At 42.9% G+C, this 20,882-nt stretch overlaps 1 protein-coding gene across 1 annotated transcript in view; it reads right to left on the bottom strand.

Moving 5' to 3' along the window:
- The window catches only part of lamc3 (laminin, gamma 3), a 230,062-nt gene that overhangs the window by 109,918 nt on the left and 99,262 nt on the right, over positions 1-20,882 (bottom strand). The window contains exons 5-10 of the mRNA XM_021590589.3: positions 20,045-20,233; positions 17,354-17,471; positions 15,671-15,769; positions 14,370-14,506; positions 14,129-14,248; positions 8,700-8,898 (exon numbers count right to left, since the gene is read on the bottom strand). Of these exons, the coding sequence (XP_021446264.3) occupies positions 8,700-8,898; positions 14,129-14,248; positions 14,370-14,506; positions 15,671-15,769; positions 17,354-17,471; positions 20,045-20,233 (862 nt within the window). The remainder of the gene's footprint in view (positions 1-8,699; positions 8,899-14,128; positions 14,249-14,369; positions 14,507-15,670; positions 15,770-17,353; positions 17,472-20,044; positions 20,234-20,882) is intronic.

Genomic DNA, 20,882 nt, shown 5'->3' with positions numbered 1-20,882 from the left:
ATCTCAGTTTTAAGGTTTCAGCTTAGAGAGAAGCCTTGTGAGTTATTGGTCATGTTATGAACCAGTATTGGTCGGTCACAATAAACAAAACGGTAATGATGAATGAAATATGCTAAATCATGCAAATATAACTTATCTGTGTATAGCCATATATAAAACAACTGCGGGGGGGCCCCAGTAGAGCCTCTGACAGACATTCACTATGGTGCATTTACTTTATTGGAACATCTCTGGCGCGCTGACAATAAACAATTATTCGAAGATTGACTTCGAGTGTCGCTGTGTAAGAATTTCCACAACAAAACCTACAAGGCACTGAACCCAGATGTTGCAGTTTCAAGTCCCCAAATAATTAATATATACTCTGCGTCAAGTGCCCTTGAGCACTGGTAGTTTTACGTTGGTGGTGATAATTGGACATTTATTTTCTTGATTTTAGGAAGCATTTAGCAAAGTGCAAAAATGCATTCTTGCAAATAGGTCTGTGGCCATAACTCTTTAATTCTCACATATCTGGTGGTGTAGCTGCACTGCAGCAGGACATTTCATGTTGTTAGTGGCCAAGAAATGATGTGTTCAAATACCATAGGTGTTGTGACTGTACAAAATTATACAAGAATGCAGCATCATATTGACATTTACAGAAATAACACAAATAAATGGTATTTTAGGCAAAATGCTGAAATATAAAATATATTTTTTATTTGAGATTCTTCAAAGTAGCCACCCTTTGCCATGATGACACCTTCCACCAGTCTAGCTACATTTTCAGATTACACATTTAGACATGAAGTCTATTTCATTTCAAGTTAAAGTATACTGTTAACTAGCTAGCTAATGTTAGCTGGCTGGCTCGCTAGCTAATGTGACGTCTATGATCTTATTATTCGTAAATCAGATCCATTTGCTTTGCTAGTTATAGCCTATCTATATCTATAGCCTAGTTACAACCTTTCTTTCGTATCGTCTGAGATTCCCAAAGATTGGAAAGCTGCCGCGGTCATCCCCCTCTTCAAAAGGGGTGACACTCGAGACCCAAACTGCTACAGACCTGTATATATCCTACCCTGCCTTTCGAAGGTCTTCGAAAGCCAAGTTAACAAACAGATTACCAACCATTTTGATTCCCACCGTACCTAGTAATTACCGTATCTGGTTTCAGAGCTGGTCATGGGTGCGCCTCAGCCACGCTCAAGGTCCTAAACGATATCATAACCGCCATCGATAAGAGACATTACTGTGCAGCCATATTCATCAACCTGGCCAAGACTTTCGACTCTGTCAATCACCACATTCTTATTGGCAGACTCGACAGCCTTGGTTTCTCAAATGATAGCCTTGCCTGGTTCACCAACTACTTCTCTGATAGAGTTCAGTGTGTCAAATTGGAGGGTCTGTTGTCCGGACCTCTGGCAGTCTCATTGGGGATGCCACAGGGTTCAATTCTCAGGCCGACTCTCTTCTCTGTATACATCAATGATGTCGCTCTTGCTGCTGGTGATTCTCTGATCCACCTCTATGCAGCTGACACCATTCTGTATACTTCTGGCCCCTCGATGGACACTGTGTTAACTAACCTCCAGACGAGCTTCAACGCCATACAACTCTCCTTCTGTGGCCTCCAACTGCTCTAAAATGCAAGTAAAACTAAATGCATGCTATTCACTGCCCGCACCTGCCCGCCCGCCCAGCATCATTACTCTGGACGACTCTGACTTAGAATATGTGGACAACTACAAATACCTAGGTGTCTGGTTAGACTGTAAACTCTCCTTTCAGACTCATATTTAGCATTTCCAATCCAAAATTAATGGCTTCCTATATCGCAACAAAGCATCCTTCGCTCATGCTGCCAAACATACCCTCGTTAAACTGACCATCCTACCAATCCTCAACTTCGGCGATGTCATCTATAAAACAGCCTCCAACACTCTACTCAACAAATTGGATGCAGTCTATCACAGTGCCATCCGTTTTGTCACCAAAGCCCCATACACTACCCACCACTTCGACCTGTACGCTCTCGTTGGTTGGCCCTCGCTTCATACTGGTCGCCAAACCCACTGGCTACAAGTTATCTACCAGTCTCTGCTAGCTAAAGCCCCACAGCTCAGCTCACTGGTCACCATAGCAGCACCCACTCATAGCACGCGCTCCAGCAGTTATATCTCACTGGCCCAAAGCCAATTCCCCCTTTGGTCGCCTTTCCTTCCAGTTCTCTGCTGCCAATGAGTGCAACGAACTGCAAAAGTCACTGAAGCTGGAGACTCATATCTCCCTCACTAGCTTTAAGCACCAGCTGTCAGAGCAGCTCACAGATCACTGCACCTGTACATAACCCATTTGTAAACAGCCCATCTATCTTCCTCAACCAAATACTGTATTTATTTATTTATCTTGCTCCTTTGCACCCCAGTAACTCAACTTGCACATTCATCTTCTGCACATGTACCATTCCAGTGTTTAATTGCTATATTGTAATTACTTTGCCACCATGGCCTATTTATTGCCTTAACTCCCTTATCTTACCTCATTTGCACTCACTGTATATACTTTTTTTTCCTACTGTATTATTGACTGTACGTTTAGTTTATTCCATGTGTAACTCTGTGTTGTTGTATGTGTCGAATTGCTAGACTTTATCTTGGCCAGATCGCAGCTGCAAATGAGAACTTGTTCTCAACTAGCCTACCTGGTGAAATAAAGGTGAAATAAATCAAGTAAAACAATTGTTAGCCAGCTAACATTCAACGTGGTTGGTTAGCTACCCGCAGATTCATGCAGGATTTACTTAGCTAGCTAGCAACATGTCTCAACAAAAGACTCCACTATGCAATTTACCATTTCAATAGAATGTCGCTGTGACAATATATAGACGTAGCTGGAACAGAATAACTGATTAATTTATGAACGCTCAACACCAGTTGAATATGGCCGGTGTCAGTAAACATTGCCAAAAAAGCGTATATTGTTGCCAGCAGCATAGTTGCAGTCACCAACACTCTGGATAACATAAAAACAACCTAACCAGCTCTGCTAGGGCGAGTAAAGTGGTCAGTGAGCTGTTCTCTCATTTGTGTCTGGAAGTAGCTAGCCAACGTTAGCCAGTTAGTTGGGTGCTTGACTGTTGTTGTTAGGACAGAACGCTCGGATCAACCCTTAACACATCTTAAGGTTCCGCCCCTTTTTTCAATTTTCACCTAAAATGACATACCCAAATCTAATCGCCTGTAACTCAGGCCCTGAAACAAGGATATGCATATTCTTGATGCCATTCGAAAAGGAAGACTCCGAAGTCTGTGGAAATGTGAAAGGAATGTAGGATAATATAACACATTAGATCTGGTAAAAGATAATACAAAGAAAAAAATAAACATTATTTGTATTTTTTTTGTACCATCATCTTTGAAATGCAAGAGTAGCGGCGTAATAAATTATTCGAATCCAGGCACAATTTAGACTTTGGCCACTAGATGGCAGCACTGCGTGTGCAAAGTTTTAGAGTGATCCAGTGAAATCTCAAAATGTTGTATCAAGACTGCCCAAATGTGCCTAATTGGTTTAGTCATACATTTTCAAGTTCCTAATTGTGCACTCTCTTCAAACAATAGCATGGTACTCTTTCACTCTAACAGCTACTATAAATTGGACAGTGCAGTTAGATTAACAAGAATGTAAGCGTTCTGTCCATACTAGGTACATCTATGTCCTGGGAATTTCTTTGTTTCTTACAACCTCATGCTAATCACATTGGCCTACGTTAGCTCAACCATCCCGTGGACGGGACCCCGATCCTGAAGCAGTTTTAACTAGCTTCTCATTGTTTGATGCTGTCAAGACCGGTACCACTTAATCACATTGGATGAGAAATAACCTAGCTTTGGCAGCTATTAGTCTACTATAGTGTGTCGGCTTGGCTGATTTCCGTCTCTTCTCTCTCCATGTCACTCGTTGACACTCACAGTAGCCTACACACACAGCAACGCCTCTGCTGGAGCCTCACCTCTCTGCCTCCTCACCTTTGTGCGTTATCAACTCTGGTTAATAAAGTAGCTTAAAATTGACTTTTCTGCTGCTTCTCTCACTTGGATTGGACTGCCTATGGATCCAACCAGGTCTAAACTGAACGGTGTAGTTATCCTCAGGTCCATTTGGAACGGGTCTCTATATTTAAATGTTTTATTTATAAATAATGGGAAAGCCCCAGGTCCATTTCGTAACGGGTCCAACTTTTTGGACCAGTGAAGGCCTCTGGCGTGCGTGACACTGGGCCTGTAATTAAGCTGTTGCTACGATAAGAGGAACATCATCAGTGGACCAGGAAACCACTGGAGGTCTGGGTTAAGTATGTGGTGGGAGCCCACACACACACACAGGCAGGCAGACAGTTGCATACTGATAGAGACACAGAGGGACAGGGGGGAGGAGAGAAAGAGGCTGGAGAAAGAGAAGAGTAAAGAGAAAGAAGAGAAGTGAAGAAGAAGAAGTGAAGAGAATGAATCATTTAGATTCTATATTTTAAACAAAAAATGTTCCACCCTGTTGTCTCTCCCCACAGTCTACAAGGCAATGGAGAACAACAAAGGCAAACCCATCCAACACTATTTAACATGAGGGCATCAACCACCCCCTCTGTCTTTGATCAGCCCTACCTACCCCGCTACTCTCTGTGATTGAGATGATCCTAGGAACCAGGCACGGCGCCAGGATTTTTTCTCTCACGGGTGTAAGGGGGTGCTTGACCAATACGTGGGGGTGCTAAGAAAATAGTTAATTTTCATGACTTCAGAGTTATAAGGAAGTTCTCATTTTTCAATAAAAGCAGATATGGCACAGAGTACATTCGATATAAATGTAGTGTTAAAATTGAATTTGGCCCAAGAAAATTCAACAAAATAACTGGAAGCCTAATACAAGTGACCACAAGGCAATGGCAAGCAACATCTTACACTTTCAGCAAATCTGAAAGCGCCCTGAAGTCTTTCAGCAATAACAACACAATATATCCAAAATGCGACAACAACAAGAAAGTGCATTTGTTCCATATGCATAATCAGACAACTGTGCATTGGTAATAATGTTTCGGATGAAATGGCTATCACAAAGTCAGAAATGAAATTAATTAACAATATCCAAAGTCCAAAGCTAGCAGCGACGAGCTGCTCTGGCGCCCCATCACGTCGTGGCTCACGAGTTTCTCTCTCCGACTCATCTTTCTCATCTCCCTCTTCTTCTTTGACCCCCTCGGAGACAGGGTCTGGGTATGGATTTTCAATTTCTACCCGCACTCTTCTCTTGATCAGCAAACAGTCCATTGCTGCGGGGTGAGATGGGCGACTCGCTAGCTAGTAGTTGTCTCACTTAACGTAGACAAATGTGCGCGGTCACACACACCAGACTCCTCCTCTTCCCCCCACCCACACATACGTCATAGGGTACACGTGCGGCACGAGCACATAACCAGGGATCGGATTGGGAACAGAATGGCTGGTTATTAACTTTGACATATTTCTTTATTTAAAAATAAGGGCTACGCAGATTTGTGACAGGGCTACAGCCCCTCCTAGCCCTGGTGTAGCGCCATGCATGCTGGGAACAAAACACCACTTACCCTGGATAAAACATTCAACACATTCACGCAACACAAGTAGGCTCACAGTCATGACAAACAGCATGCTATCTGTCACCAAGACAACATTGCCAGGGGATGGGAGACTGTGTGTTGTGTTGCTGTGTGCTTCCCAAATGACACAAACACAGGCATGCACACTCACACAGTCTCTGAGTCATTTGGCAAAAAAAAGCTCAGAGACAGCTTCTACCTCCAGACTGTTGAACAGCCAACCCTAGCTCAACCAATACACTATCTACTTTATATTGGAAATACAGTCATACTTGACATGCACATAGATAATTTATACTGCACCATATAGGGTTCTTTGGTTTGTCCCCATAGAGGAAACATTTTAGGTGCAGGGTAGAACCCTTTGCAAAGGGTTCTACCTAGAACCCTCAATGCAGGGTTCTTCATAGAACCCCCTGTAAATGATTTTTACTTAGAACCCTCTATAAAGGGTTCTTAGAACCATCAACAAAGGTTTTAACAAGAACCCTTTTAACCACTAAAGGGTCTTCCAATAAGCCTCTATGAAGGGTTCTACTGAGAACCCTACATTTCTTTGAAGGGTTCTTCTTAGAACCCTCTATGAATGGTTCAAACAGCCTTATTAGCCTCTAAAAATAAAATAATCCCTAAATGACATTATCATAAGACCTTTTTTGAACGCCTAGTTACACACTAACAAAGTGTTCTTGAAAATATATCAGATTACTCAAATTCCTGAGTTTTAAACACTAATGCTCAGGCACTATTTAAAAGAAATAAGAAAACAATTCAACAAAAATCTTATTCAGAATAAGAACAGTTCTTAGTAGAACTCTTCTTGCTTTCTAAAGACTCCTTCTTGCCTTCAAAACAATCATCAAAGAACCCTTTCTTCCAAAAACGGTTCCACATATCAAATTTTATTTGTCACGTGCCGAATACAACAGGTGCAGACCTAAGTGAAATTCTAACTTACAAGCCATTAACCAACAGTGCAGTTTTAAGAAAAACAACAATAAAAATAAGAAATAAAAGTAACAAATAACTAAGAGCAGCAATAAAATAACAATAGCGAGTCTATATACAGGGGGTGCTGGTACAGAGTCAATGCGCGGGGGCACCGGTTAGTTGAGGTAATTGAGGTAATATGTACATGTAGGTAGAGTTATTAAATGTTCAGGAGTCTTATGGCTTGGGGGGTAGAAGCTGTTTAGAAGCCTCTTGGACCTAGACTTGGCGCTCCGGTACCGCATGCTGTGCGGTAGCAGAGAGAACAGTCTATGACTAGGGTGGCTGGAGTCTTTTTTTTTAGGGCATTCCTCTGACACCGCCTGGTATAGAAGTCCTGGATGGCAGGAAGCTTGGTCCCAGTGATGTACTGGTCTGTACGCATTACTCTCTGTAGTGCCTTGTGGTCAGAGGGTGAGCAGTTGCCATGCTAGGCAGTGATGCAACCAGTGCTCTCGATGGTACAGCTGTAGAACCTTTTGAGGATCTGAGGACCCATGCCAAATCTTTTCAGTCTCTTTAGGGCGAATGGCTTTTGTCGTGCCCTCTTCATGGGATGTTATAGGTTCTACGTAGAACTCTTTGCTTTACAAAGAACCCGTCTTCTAAAACGGAAAACGGTTATTGGTAGAACCCTATCCTGTCACAAATAACCATTTTTCAACCCTTTTTTCTAAAAGTGTGTATATCTTATGGTGTACACATCGGTTTTATACCACGCATACTACTTCCTTTTCCCTTACTTATTTTATTATCTGACTTGTGATTGTTATTGATATTGATATGTGTACTGCATTGTTGAGAGCTTCCTTGTAAGCATTTTGCTGCACCGTTTATACCTGCTGTAAACTGTGTATGTGACACATAAACCTTGATTTGGCGAAGCTCTAAAGAACTACCTAGGAGAGCTCCAGAGAAAGACATTTGAAAGTCCCCTTCACATCTTCTCAGCTGAGCTTTCGGGATATAGGAATGTGGTGCCATGATAAGATGAGTGCTCCAGGACGAGGTGATGCGTGTGTGTGTTTGTGTGCATGTGAGTGTGTGTAGGGCCAGATCTCTGTCTCTCTAATGACGTGTGTGGAGCCTGTCACCAGAGAGGGCCCACACAATGACAGTCCTGTCTCCAGGTCCCGCTGCTCTGAGGGGGCAACCAAAGTCCCCCCTTCACCCAGGCTGGGGGTTGTGGGGGAACTCATTACTCATTATGCGTAGTCACAAGAAAGGACATAGCACTGTCTGTCACAAAGCCATAAGGCAGCTATCATAGTACACACTTTAAAATAATAGTACTGAATAGTCCCAGATAGGGGTTCTTTGGCTTGTAACTATAGAGGAAGCCTTTACAGTGCTACATACTGTAAAACCCTTTTTTGAAGGTTCAATAAATAACCATGTTCATAAGGTTCTAAATGGAACCATTATGGTACTATAAAGAACCCTTTCCTAATGTTCCTTCCTAAGTGTTCCACTATGGTTACAATCCTTTTTGGGGCCGTATAAAACTGTTTTATGGCTCTTCATAGAATCTTTATGGAGAATGGTTCTATAGAGAACCTTTCACAATCTGAAAGGTTCTTTATAGATCCTTCTGAAGAACAATGGTTTACTTATTTATTCAGTTCAGTGTTATTGCACCAGCTGACAAGTTGAATCAACCTTGAGAACAGCTGGGGGTCTCCGAGGTGAGAGTAAAACATTCTCAGTTACAATAGCCTTTCACAAAACACCACCATTAAACACAGTCATAAAATGACTTGGCATAACACATCATATTAGATAAACGGGAATGACGCTCTCACTCCCGGCTGCACAAAAAGAGCTGTGAAGTAAACCACGCCCCAAAATATTCTAATGAGCTGAATGTATGAATATCATACAGCCATGGAGATGACACTGTTCATCCATGCAGTCTTAGGTTCATACACTGTACTGTAAGTAGGGGTATTACATATTTGTATATGATGATATGATGATGATATGATATATGATGTAGAGTAGCATAATAGTAGGTGTATAGTCGTATTTTATATACATGTCAACACATGCTATGCACACATATCACACCCACACCATTTTGTTTTACCTGAGAGTGAAGTTGTGCTGGGGAGCGAGGCCTGGCTGGTGGACAAGTCCAGGTTGGGGTGAAAGGTCAGCTGACAGGGTGATTCCAGATCCTTCCAGAAGCACAGTGACACTGTGAGGGAGGAGGCACTGGGCCTCGGCCGTGAAGGTCAGGGAGAGGAGCTGGCCATAGCTCAGGAGGTGGTTCCCCAGGAACTTCTCTACAGGAGCAGAGAGAGGGGAGACAGGCAGACAGACAGACAGGCAGGCAGGCAGACATCAAGGGTCAGGGGATAACCATGCAGGCATTTAGCTATCTCACATCCTGTCAGAGAGAAAGAGAGTCTTTGTGTGTTTCAAGCAGCTTCCCGCCATCTGACAAATATGCTGGAAGGGGTAGTAGTGTTGAATGAGAGCTTTGGCTTTTGGTGTTTATATATATATATATATATGAGAGAGCGAGAGAGAGCGAGAGAGAGAGAGAGAGAGAGAGACAGACAGAGAGAGTGCGTGTGCATGTGCATGTGTGTGTGTAGTGGAGTGCGAGGGCCAAGGCTCTTGTAAACCCACAGAGATCACAGTGGGAGTCTGGCTGTGATTACCCTTCGTCTTATCTCTGGCTCATTACAGCACATTAACACCACTTCAAAGAGCTACACACACACACGCACGCATGTACAGGCACACACTACAAACCAGCACACTCACTGCAATGATCAGCACCCAGGGATCCCAAAAACACTTTAATAAAAGAACACATGGGAAAAACTATCCCTGAAAAAAACGACATTTTGAGTTATGGGTGGGTGAGGAGGAGGATGCAGAAGATCCTGTTTACAGAAATATGTGAAAATGAAGCACTATGACAGATAAGGAAAGGTGGACTGGCATTTCATCATTCAAGATTGATTACAGCAATAAAAACAGGAATCCACCTTAAAAAAGGCAGATGTTTTTCAGTAAGGCAATACACAACTGCATAATCTGCCGCAGTATGAATGATACTCTAGCAGACCTGGGGCTCTATTCAATCTTTGTCGCTGAAGAGCAACAGACTGCGCAATAGAAATGTAAATGTCATTTCTGATTGAACCGACATATGCAGTGTTTACCGTGAATGCATTTTCCACTACCACGTAGACGTTGCCTTCAAATTTCAGTCACGTTGTAACACTGAACTTCCGTGATGCTGATTGAATAGAGCCCCTGGATTCAAATACTATTTGAAATCTTTCAAACGCTTTGAGCATTTTCTTTAGCCTCCCCGGAGGTTGACTGGGCTTGCACTTTTGGGACTTATACTGTGTATTGGTTCCATTGCAAAAGGCAAGTTCAATTAAATAGTATTTTAGCCCAGGTCTGTGTTTCAACAGTGCAGCCCCCGCTGCTAGTCTGTGTGGCTGGCTGAGGTAGTGTGTTTTGAGTGTAATGGTGTGGGTCATGTATCCTGGTCTCTCCTGGTGGTGTCAGGGCTGCAGTAGACACACACAAACACACACACACACACACACACACACACACACATACACACACACAGCTGTCCACTATCTTCACAGTCACACCTGATCTGAATCCGGGACCAGCCCTTATCATCTCTACCACGCCGCTCGGCGCCGAATGACTGCCCTCTGGGCAGATTTGACATGTTTTTGCCTGACCTGCCCCAGGTTGATGTACTGGGTATATGGGCTGATGTGCTTTTGGTCGACTTGCTCTGACCCTATTGTCTGACTAGTGGGTACTGTTGTGCGTTTTACTGTTATTTGCTTTGGATATTCAAGAGGTGGTTCACGTGGTACCCTTAAAACGTCAGGGACACTCAACCACAAATCAATTCATAGGCAATTGTGTTTAACTAAGAATTTTGAGTAATTAAGTTACATAGTGTACTTTCCACCTAACCAATCAGATGGCATGGTGTAGATACTGCCATATTGCTTATACTCATCCACTCCTCTCAGATCTACATAAGTGCCAATGGGGGTGTAATGGATTTTTAATGTTTGTGCTTTTCTTATAACTCATTTCTGTGTTCTACTCATGTGCTGTTCTACAAACCGATTTCTTTGTTCGTGCAAGTCTCTGACTGTACAAATCCTCACTATCAGTAACAGCAACTTGGCAGTACGCCTAGACCTTGTTTTGAGAACGAACGAAGATATCTCAGTTTCAAGGTCTCAGCTTAGAGAGAAAGAAGCCTCGTGAGGTATTGGTCTGTCACATGGATGAAACAAAATTATTAATGATTAATTATTCATGCTAAATCATACAAATATAACTTGTCTGTGTATAGCCGTACATAAGACAACTGCTGGGACTGCTCAGTAGGAGCTTCTGACAGACATTCACTGTGGTGCATTACGTTTGTTGGAACCTCTCCAGCGCGCTGACAAATAACAATTATTCATTTCATATTGTCTTTGAGTGTCCCTGTGTAAAAATTTCCACAACAGGGGTTTGATGGTGGGATTAGGCAGGAAAATTAAGTCATCTCACAGGATGAACGATGCTGCGCTGCCCCCTCTGGTTGGTCCTCCAATGTTTTATTATGACTCCCCCCCAGAACCCCACTAGGTGACTGGAACTCTCACTGTGATCACATCAAGATGGCATTTTACCATTAGAATAGATTTGTATTCATTGGTTTATCACAGGAGAGTAATTGAAAAGAGACAACCGCTTTAAATGTGGACCTCTGTGTGAGTCCGAATGACAGTGTTTCTGATTGAACTAAATAGACGTGCGTGAAAGCAGTAAGTGTGTGTGTTTCTGTTTGTGTGTATGGTTGAGTGTGTGTGTGTGTTTTGAGTGTGAAAATAATTCATTGTTCACTTTCTTTTCTCTGTTGTGTGCTCAACCTGAACCACGACTGACCTCCTTCCACTGACACACAAAGTACCCGTCACGATGCCTGACACCCCAGTCACATTTAGTGAATGGTAGAGGAGCCCTGAGATCAATCGAGGGTTTAGACTCTCCAAACCAATTAAATCAACTCCATTTCAATTAGATAGCCACCGTTTCAAACAAACAACTTTAAGTCCCATGGAGGCCTCTATGGGAGAGAGAGAGAGAGAGAGAGAGAGAGAGAGAGAGAGAGAGAGAGACCAAACTGGGCCAAGTGTGAATCCAGTAACCTGCTCTACATCGTCTGTAGCAGTGGTTCCCAACTCCAGTCCTCCATTACCCCCAACAGCACATTTTAGTTGTGTCATGCCCAGGGCTATGACACAAATGTGCGCTGTTGGCGATACTCAAGGACTGGAGTTGGGAACCATTGGTCTACAGGTGCAGCATAGCTAGGGACATGATTACATGGATAACAGGCAGAAAGACTACACCTCCTGGTGCACAAAGACATTCAGGATCTATTAGACCATGCTGCTGAAAACTGTCCCTCTCCCTTTTTCTCTCCCTAGTCCTTTAGTGCTGTCCTTTCACCCCCCTTGGATTTCTGTGTTAGAAATGAATGTAAAAAGTGTAGAAGTGAATATGATCCTGCAGCATGTCAGACACTAAAGCACAGGTAGCTGGTTCTGGATGAGGGGTGTTAACTACCTGTTGGACCCTTGAGCATGGAGGATTGGAGAGGAGAAGCCTGCAACTTGAATTGCCATGTCAGTGATTAGAGAGGCTGTTGAGGAAAGTGGTTTTGGCTTGGAATCTATGATAGAATCTGGCAGCAGGATTCACTCAAGTGTTCAATCTGTTGACAAGTGCTGTGTCGCCGTAGGAACGTGACCTTTCTACTCGGTGTCAACTAGCAGCAATCTTTTCTTGGCCAAGAGGAAGAGGACAAGTGTGGTGGTAAATGAATTTGCTTTTCACTTTCACTCTCTGTAACTCCCTCACAGCCTTCTCTATCTCTTTGAAAGACTCCAGCTGAACATCGCTGGATGATGCTCTGAGTAATCCGACCTGAGTTTCCTCCGTTGTATATCGAGGATTGTGTTCCTTGGCACCGCAGTGTCGCCTGGTACTTCTGGAAGCCGGGGTAGAAGCACGTCGATCCCCAACACTTCTATCTGTTCTCATTACACTAAGACACATCCTGATCTGATTCTAGACATAGCCAGGCGTAAAAAGAGACGCACTGAAATAGGCGACAAATAGATTACTAAGAATCAGAGAAATTGCTTTCCATCTCCGTGTTGTTTGGTAGCAGAGCATTGTCACTCAGATTTATCTTCCGCTTTAGTGAGAAATGCTGCCGGAGGATTATTGCACAAACAGAGAAAGAAAGAGAGAGAGGAAGAGAGAGAAAGATAGAGAGAAATCCTATGCATATCCTTTGCAGCCTGCCTCTCCGCTCTAATCTTTAAAGTAACTGTACACATGAGGGAAAAAAGGCAGGGAGAAAATGAGATCATTAAAAGCAACGGCGGGGCAATAGATCTCCATATTTTACTACGCTGCAAAACAACACAAACAACAACACAAACAAAGTGCTGTGCCGGCGAGATAAGGGGACGGGCTTGAACACGAATCACTACGTGGTGGCCTTCTGAGACACTGGAGTGATGGACGAGCTTCAAGAAAACAGCAAAAGCAGCAAAAGCAGTCTAAACATATCCAAGTTGACTTAACAACATATAAGAAACTCTAAATATATCCCCCGAAACGGACCCAGTCATTTTCCCTCCCAGGCGTCTTCTGTGATCTAAGGCTTTTCATGCTTGGGTTCTTAAAAAGACGCCTGTCTAAATGAACATAAAACCAGCAGGATGTGTTGGTAGTTAATGGGATTTCCGCTATTTCTGTTTCTCTATATCTATGTTGACTGCTGATTCGCTAGGCTTGATCCTTGATGCAGTGAGTAGCCACCTTGAGCTTAGGCAGGCTGATTTCCACATGTTTGTTCTTCCAGCATGGCCAAGACATCCAATTCCATCAGGCCTATTCTCTCATGGGGCTCCAGCTACATAGGCTGTGTCCCAAATGGCAAACTATTCCCTATTTCGTGTACCACTTTTGACCAGTGCCCATAGAGAATAGGATAACATTTGGGACGCAACCAGAGAGAGAGCCACTAAGTCCTGTAGCGGGGACAGCTATAAATGTTATATGCTAATGGTCATGATAAGAGTCTGCTGTGAGAAAATGGTGTCGCAGTTAACCCGTTTATGACCTTATTGGGCAACGCTGTAGGGAATTGTTCAATCAAACAAAGGAATAATCTCAAGTAACAAGCCAAGGGTATTATAGGTGGCAGACGGTAACATGATTGACATATTTACATGTCTGAGCTCTCTCCAAGCAGGATGTATGTATTTGTTCCTCATCCCGGAAGCGCACACACTTCTCCTATAAACTCTAGGGCCCAGAGTTTTTCTTGGTCAGGTAATATGGTCTGGAGAAACTCCAGGTTCTACTGATATCTCACCTAAAGTTGACATTAGCTCTGTGTGTGTGTGTGTGTGTGTGTGTGTGTTTTGGCTGTGCCTCTCTCACCTGGAGCTCTGTAGAAGCCCAGGTCATCCTCACTGAGTGGTAGCAGGTAGACCTCACCTTCCTTCCACAGCAGAGGGTACTCCTGTCCCCCAGAGAACTGTCCAGACCAGCGGTCTGGGTCTGCAGAGGGATGCATGGCAGAATGACTCAGGATGATAACCACAATATAAGGGGTTCACAATTCACCAATAGTTATTAGCTGAATGCAGTACTTTTAAGATAATCATGATTGGCTGAATACCTTCAAGGAAGTCAGAAGTGATGTTGACAGCTGCATGGTGATTGGAGGATCTGCAGGACAATGAGTGTCCGAAGCAGAAACATGACGTGCAGCCAGCTGGGTTGTTCTCCTGCAGGTTGAAGGAGCCTGGCTTGCACCTGCACAAACACACACACACACACACACACACACACACACACACGCATGCACAAAACACATTGTCATTATATGCTTCATCACTGCAGCTTGGTGGGGATAATCTCTCCATATTGTGGAGCAAGTTCAGAGAGCATCACTAGGCCCTGTGAGTCAGGTCGTTTGAGACTATCTGCCAAGTGAACATGTGTTGCTGTTTGTGCTGCAGTGTTGGGGCATAGAGAGGCAGTTGAGGCCAATCCCCCCCAGCTGATCTCACACTGTGATACACTACCTCCAGAGAGACTGTAGAAGAGACAAGTTGTGTGTTTGTGTGTGTAGAGGAGTGAGGTGTGTGTGTGCGTTTGTGTATGTGAGAGTGCGTGAGGGGGATCTGTGTATGTGCGTGGGTGGTGTTCAGAAACAGGACTATGTAAGTCACATCAGGGGAAAGAGTGTCCTTGTTCAACGGAGCATGAAATAACACACAACACAACAAAAATAAACAAGCTAGAAAACAAGCAAAAATAATTCAACACTGGGGATCGTCTCATGGCTGCGTATTTTGCTAATATCAAACTCGTGCTTTGTTTGTGTTTTGTCGGTCTAATCATGTAAATCTTAGAGAGCAGAAGAAGAATGACTAAAACGTGGGTGTAGAGAAGGTTGGGTACAGACAGAAAGTCTAAAAGAATCATGTTCCCCGCAGTCCTTTCAGCAACATTTTAAAGGGAAAGGGAATGTATTCAACTGATGTACAACATGCCATTGCATGAGATTTAGCTCATTTCCATCCATAGTCCTTGGTTGATACTGTACGTGTCCTAACTGTCTATGAATAAAAGTCTGCTACCATTTACACCGTGTGTAATCATCCCGGGACAAATGTACTTGTCTGTTATCATGAACCTGTTTTCAATGGGTTACCACGCCGACTAAAAACAGTTTGTCAAAGAGCGGTGCCATAAAATGTCAAGAGATGTTTTGTTTGACAACGGCAGCGGGCAGCACCAAGGTTTAATCCAGTACTCCACTGTACTAACAGCATGAAATGTTCGCTACCATTGTTAACTGAACAAAGAGCTAGACACTAAAAATGGTTACCGTGGTAACCGTATTACGTTATTTCAGGTGACACAGTAGCATAGATTTTTTTTTGAGAAAGAACAGCACAATACAAAAGCCACCTGTCACACGCCTGTCCCTCCACGTTGTCCTTGCAGTGACAACCGCCGTCCAGTGTAGAGCAGATGCCAACACTGCCCCTGGTTTCACAGTCACACGACCTGCGGAGAAACGATAACAACATCCTATCACGGTCAATGTTCAGCCAGAAGTCGAACTGGTTATGACCGCGGCCATAACGTCATGGGGCACTTAGGTTAAGACATAGGTGAGAAAGTCGGAATAGATATTTGGTTGAGTATTTGGTCGAGTGACTCTTTGTTTCAGTGTACACATTGCGGGGCGGCACGTAGCCCAACGGTTAAGCACGTTGGGCCAGTAAATGAAAGGTTGCTGGTTAGAATCCCAGAGCTGACTAGGTAAAATATCTGGTGATGTGCCCTTGAGCAAGGCACTTCACCCTAATTAAGAGCGTCTGCTAAAATATTCACATTGTTTCCTTTAGTCTTCGCTTACTCTTTTTCACACACATACACACGCTGAAAATAGCCTGATCACCGACCGTGATTGGTTAAGTGGGGTCACTGCTGTGCCAATCAAAAGCTTTGTACTATGAAACGTGTTTAATCATCTTCATTGATTGATTGTTTTCCTCCAGAACTGTAACACAGAATCAATATTTTAACGAGGTTGCTATTAAGAATAATTCAATTATCCCATGGGCAGGCTTCTACTCTGTTCTGCTCTACTGGCCTGCATAATTCACACCTCACTTCACTGCAGAACACTGGAAGACTGAGGTAGGGATGGAGAGAGAGAGAGAAATGAGGGAGAGGGATAGAGGGAGAGGGAGAGAGGGATTGGCAGGAAGAAGGAGAGAAGGATTGGGAGGGAGAGGGAGGGAGGAAGCGGGAGAGAGGGATGGAGACACACACTCCAACACACACGCACTACATACGCTCAAACACACAAAACACACACACATGCATATTGACATATATAGACACACTTTCACACTCTTCACATGCTGCTACTACTCTGTTTATTATACTGTATATCCTGATTGCCCAGTCACTTTAACCCTTGCCCACATGTACATGCTGTATTCCCTCAATTACCTCAACTCCCTCGTACCCCTGCACATTGACGTGGTAAGAGAGGAGTAGAGACTGTTTACTGTATCAAGGGGATAATAATGACATTGAAAACAATGGCATTGCTAATAGTAGCAGGCAGCAGTAGTGATGAATTAGCACCAACAGCAGCAGAGTTGTTGCAAACTGGAAGATGCTCCAAACTTTGGTATTCTGTTCAGCTCTAGCCCTGGTGTAAACCTCAACACTACTGAAACAGCCAAGGTTAGTGTCCGTATGGATGTGCTTCATGGCTAAAACCACTGCAGCATGTCAAAGCAAATACACACAATAACTAATATGTGCATTAAACATTAACACACTCCCATCCAGGGTTGCGATCAGGAGGGAGCAACGTACTACAATGTAATGTAATGAATAAAGCTGACATGATCATGTTTTCTACATGTCAGAGGCATGTCTGTTCTACTCAATACATCTGAACATTCCACTATCTTGAGGCCAACTGAATGTGGTCATAGGGTAGAGGCACACAGGCAGAACAAAAAAATCATAATTATCTTTAAATGCATTGGTCCATTACGCTCCCTCTGTCTTCAAAGTGTCTGTTTATTTTCTGCACACGTGTGTGTGTGTGTATGTCATGCGTACCTGCAGCCACCAGGGCTGAGCGAGTGGAAGCCGGGTTGACAGGTGTCACACTTCTCCCCCGTCACACTGGGTCTGCACGTACACATCCCCTCTGCACCACACTGCAGACTCACAGAACCTAGCAGAGAAGAGGAAAGAGAGAGAGAGTATAAGTACAGAGGGTGAGGTCTACAATCAGTAGAGATAGAGAGACACCGTATGGTGTCTGGTGTGAGATTTGATCATGTGGGATCTTAACTGCCAGCGCCCACACCATTGCTATTCCGAAGCCATCGTGCTTCCTTAGCGGTCCCTAAGTGGTAGATGTAGACTGCACACACCACACGACAAAACAGGATCATGAGCCTAGGGAGCCTGGCCACAAACCACATTATTACCATGATGATAATGATGATGAGTGCATGTGTGAGATATCATGCATTATTGACCTCGCGCACAACAAACTGCCATCATCCATATAGAGTGCCTTTTAGAAAATTCACACTCATTGACTTTTTCCACATTTTGTTGTGTTACAGCATGAATTCAAAATGGTTTAAATGGGGAGTACTTGTCAATGGCCTACACACAATACCCAATAATGTCTAAGTGGGCTTACGGTTTGCGCAACATTGTAACCGAAACTCAGCAACAACAAAAAACGTCCCTTTTTCAGGACCCTGTCTTTCAAAGATCATTCGTAAAAATCCAAATAATTTAACAGATCTTCATTGTAAAGGTTAACTTCTTATGGCTGAGTAATAACTGTAATAACTGTGTTAACAACATAGTGGTTACACATGTTTTACTATGTAATTACATGCTTCAGTTATTTCTCAATTCAAACAAGGAATGTATTATTCCACATGTGTAACTACTGATGTTATTGCACATGTTCTTGTTCCGCAATGTAACTAATGTTCTGTATTTACACATTTGAAAGTCACCTGTGAATTACCATGTCAATAACAAAATCTGACCTTGTTACATATAACTAAAAGTTGCCGAATCCACAAGTAATACCAGGGTTTATGAAAAGGCTAGGACTTGGTAACAACTCAAGGCATCTCCTATCATTAAGTATCGGTCATTATGTTATGACCTGGCTCAAAGGCTATAAAGAATCAAGTGTAATTTAAGAACAAAATAGTTATATAGGATTTTACTTGTAATGATCATGTAACTACCCAGAAGCAAGCAACTTCAAATCAAATCAAATTTGATTTGTCACATACACATGGTTAGCAGATGTTAATGCGAGTGTAGCGAAATGTTTGTGCTTCTAGTTCTGACAATGCAGTAGTAACCAACGAGTAATCGAACCTAACAATTCCACAACTGCTACCTTATACACACAAGTGTAAAGGGATAAAGAATATGTACATAAAGATATATGAATGAGTGATGGTACAGAACGGCATAGGCAAGATGCAGTAGATGGTATTGAGTATAGTATATACATATGAGATGAGTAATGTAGGGTATGTAAACATAAAAGTGGCATAGTTTAAAGTGGCTAGTGATACAGTAGCTAGCTAGCTAAGTACATTAGGGAATAATGGGGAAATGCTAGCTAGCTAGCTTTACCACTGCCCTGCATTAGTACATATGACTAACTAAAATAGTTATTGCTTTGAGTCTAAAATGGGGAATTGAATTTGAATGGTGTGAACATGAATAAAAAAAGATCCTGTATCCTTATTTCTCCTGGTTAGCCAATTTTCTGCAAAGGTTGTTACCTTTTAACTACAAAGTAATTCAAATGTCACTTCACTTTACATTAAGTCGCTTGCTCCTGTAAGCACATCGTAAATTCATGTATATCCCTTTGTAGCAACATTGTAATGACAGAGTTGGTTTTTAAATATTGTTACATTGTAAGTAAAATGTAACTAAAAGGGTTAAACCTAATGTTCTCCCGTCTCCTAATTTCTCCTGGTTAGACTATTGTCTGCAAAGGTTGTTACATTGTAACTAGAAAGGATGTTAAAGTGTAACTAACTACATAGTTATTATAAAGGTTATACCCAACTGGGTTTCAAGATACATTAAGTTGCTTTATAATGACAAGTATGTCCTATGTAACCACAATGTTCTAACATAGAAATAACTGAAATAAACTAAATAAGAATTGCTGGCAGTTATTGAAAGCATGTGCCTTGTTACAATTGATGTTGCCAGGTCCTAGCCTATTTATCAACCCTGGTATTACATGTGGATTCAATGGTAGTGGTAGTTATTGACATGGCAATTCACAGATGACTTACAAATGTGTAATTACAAAACATGAGTTACATAGTGGAACAATAGAATGTGTAATAACATCAGTAGTGGCACATGTGGAATAACCTTCAGCAAGTGAATGTGTAAAGTGTTACGCAAAAACCCTATTACCATGCTATTAAATAGCAAAAACCTATGTAAGTAATGTGTTGTTAACACAGTTATTATGGTTTTAGTTACATAGTAATGGAGGCAACTTAATGTAAAGTGTTACCATTTTTTACACTAGAATGAAGCATTTCTGACTCATATCGATGACACATAGGCCGTTTTCAACCACAGCAGTAGTTTTTGCCGGGTACAGTTGCTCTTTAGAGATCAATAACAAGTTACAGTGTACTGATTGAATAAGAATTAAGGAATGACAATGAACGAAACATTGATTGAGTGAATTCATGTACATGAAACGGTCTAAAATAGATGGTTTACCTATGGTGTTACAGTCGCAGGGGCGGCAGAGGTCCTGTGGTGACCGTCGGTAGTGGTTCTCTTTGCAGCGTTCACAGTGCGGTCCGTCAGTGTGGTCCCTACAGTCCACACAGCGCCCCCCACTCCCTGTGCTACGGTACTGCTCCGCATCGAACACACATGCATCCGCTCGCCCACTGCAGTTACACTCTGAGGAGAGAAAAAGGAGGAGGTAGAGAGAGGGTCGGGGGGATTAAAAAGAGTGGGGGAATAGGGAGAAGGAAAGGGGAGTGGGAAAGAGTGGGGGGAGAAGGAAAGGGGAGAGGGAAAGAGGGAGGGAGAGGGAGGAAATGAGGCAAGGTAAAGAGCGGGAGGGAGAGAGAGAGACCGAGAGTGAGATGTGGGGGCAGAAGAGAGGGATAGGGTAATATTAACGAGCAAGAGAGAGATGGGGAGGAGAAAAGTGGTAGAATGAGTTGGGGGAGGAAAAGCGAGAGAGAAAGGGTGGGGGTTATGTTTATGAGAGATAATGTGTGTGGGATTGTATCATAATTTACAGGCTGGTTACTAATGTCAATTCACACGGTCAACATGAGCAGCCAATCCTATAGTCAGGGGGCACCGCGATAACTTTAATTCACGTTTGTACAAGAAACAATTACTCAGGCGATAACCTCCTATCACAGGGCTCTGTTAGAGTACGCTGCATGCATTTCCTCTCCACCGAAGTATTCTGCTGTCTGCCTATCTGACTACCCGAGGGGGGATTGTAGGACATTACCCATTCTATTTCACATCAAACTCTCTGTTGAGTTTGCAATAACCATATGATTATTCCTCCCTGATGCCGGAAGACAGG

This window comes from Oncorhynchus mykiss, chromosome 29, assembly GCF_057628025.1.
Source record: "Oncorhynchus mykiss isolate SJ-2025 chromosome 29, ASM5762802v1, whole genome shotgun sequence".
NCBI lineage: Eukaryota > Metazoa > Chordata > Actinopteri > Salmoniformes > Salmonidae > Oncorhynchus > Oncorhynchus mykiss.
Note: the sequence above shows the minus strand (reverse complement) of the source record. Positions and strands in the feature narration are given on the sequence as shown.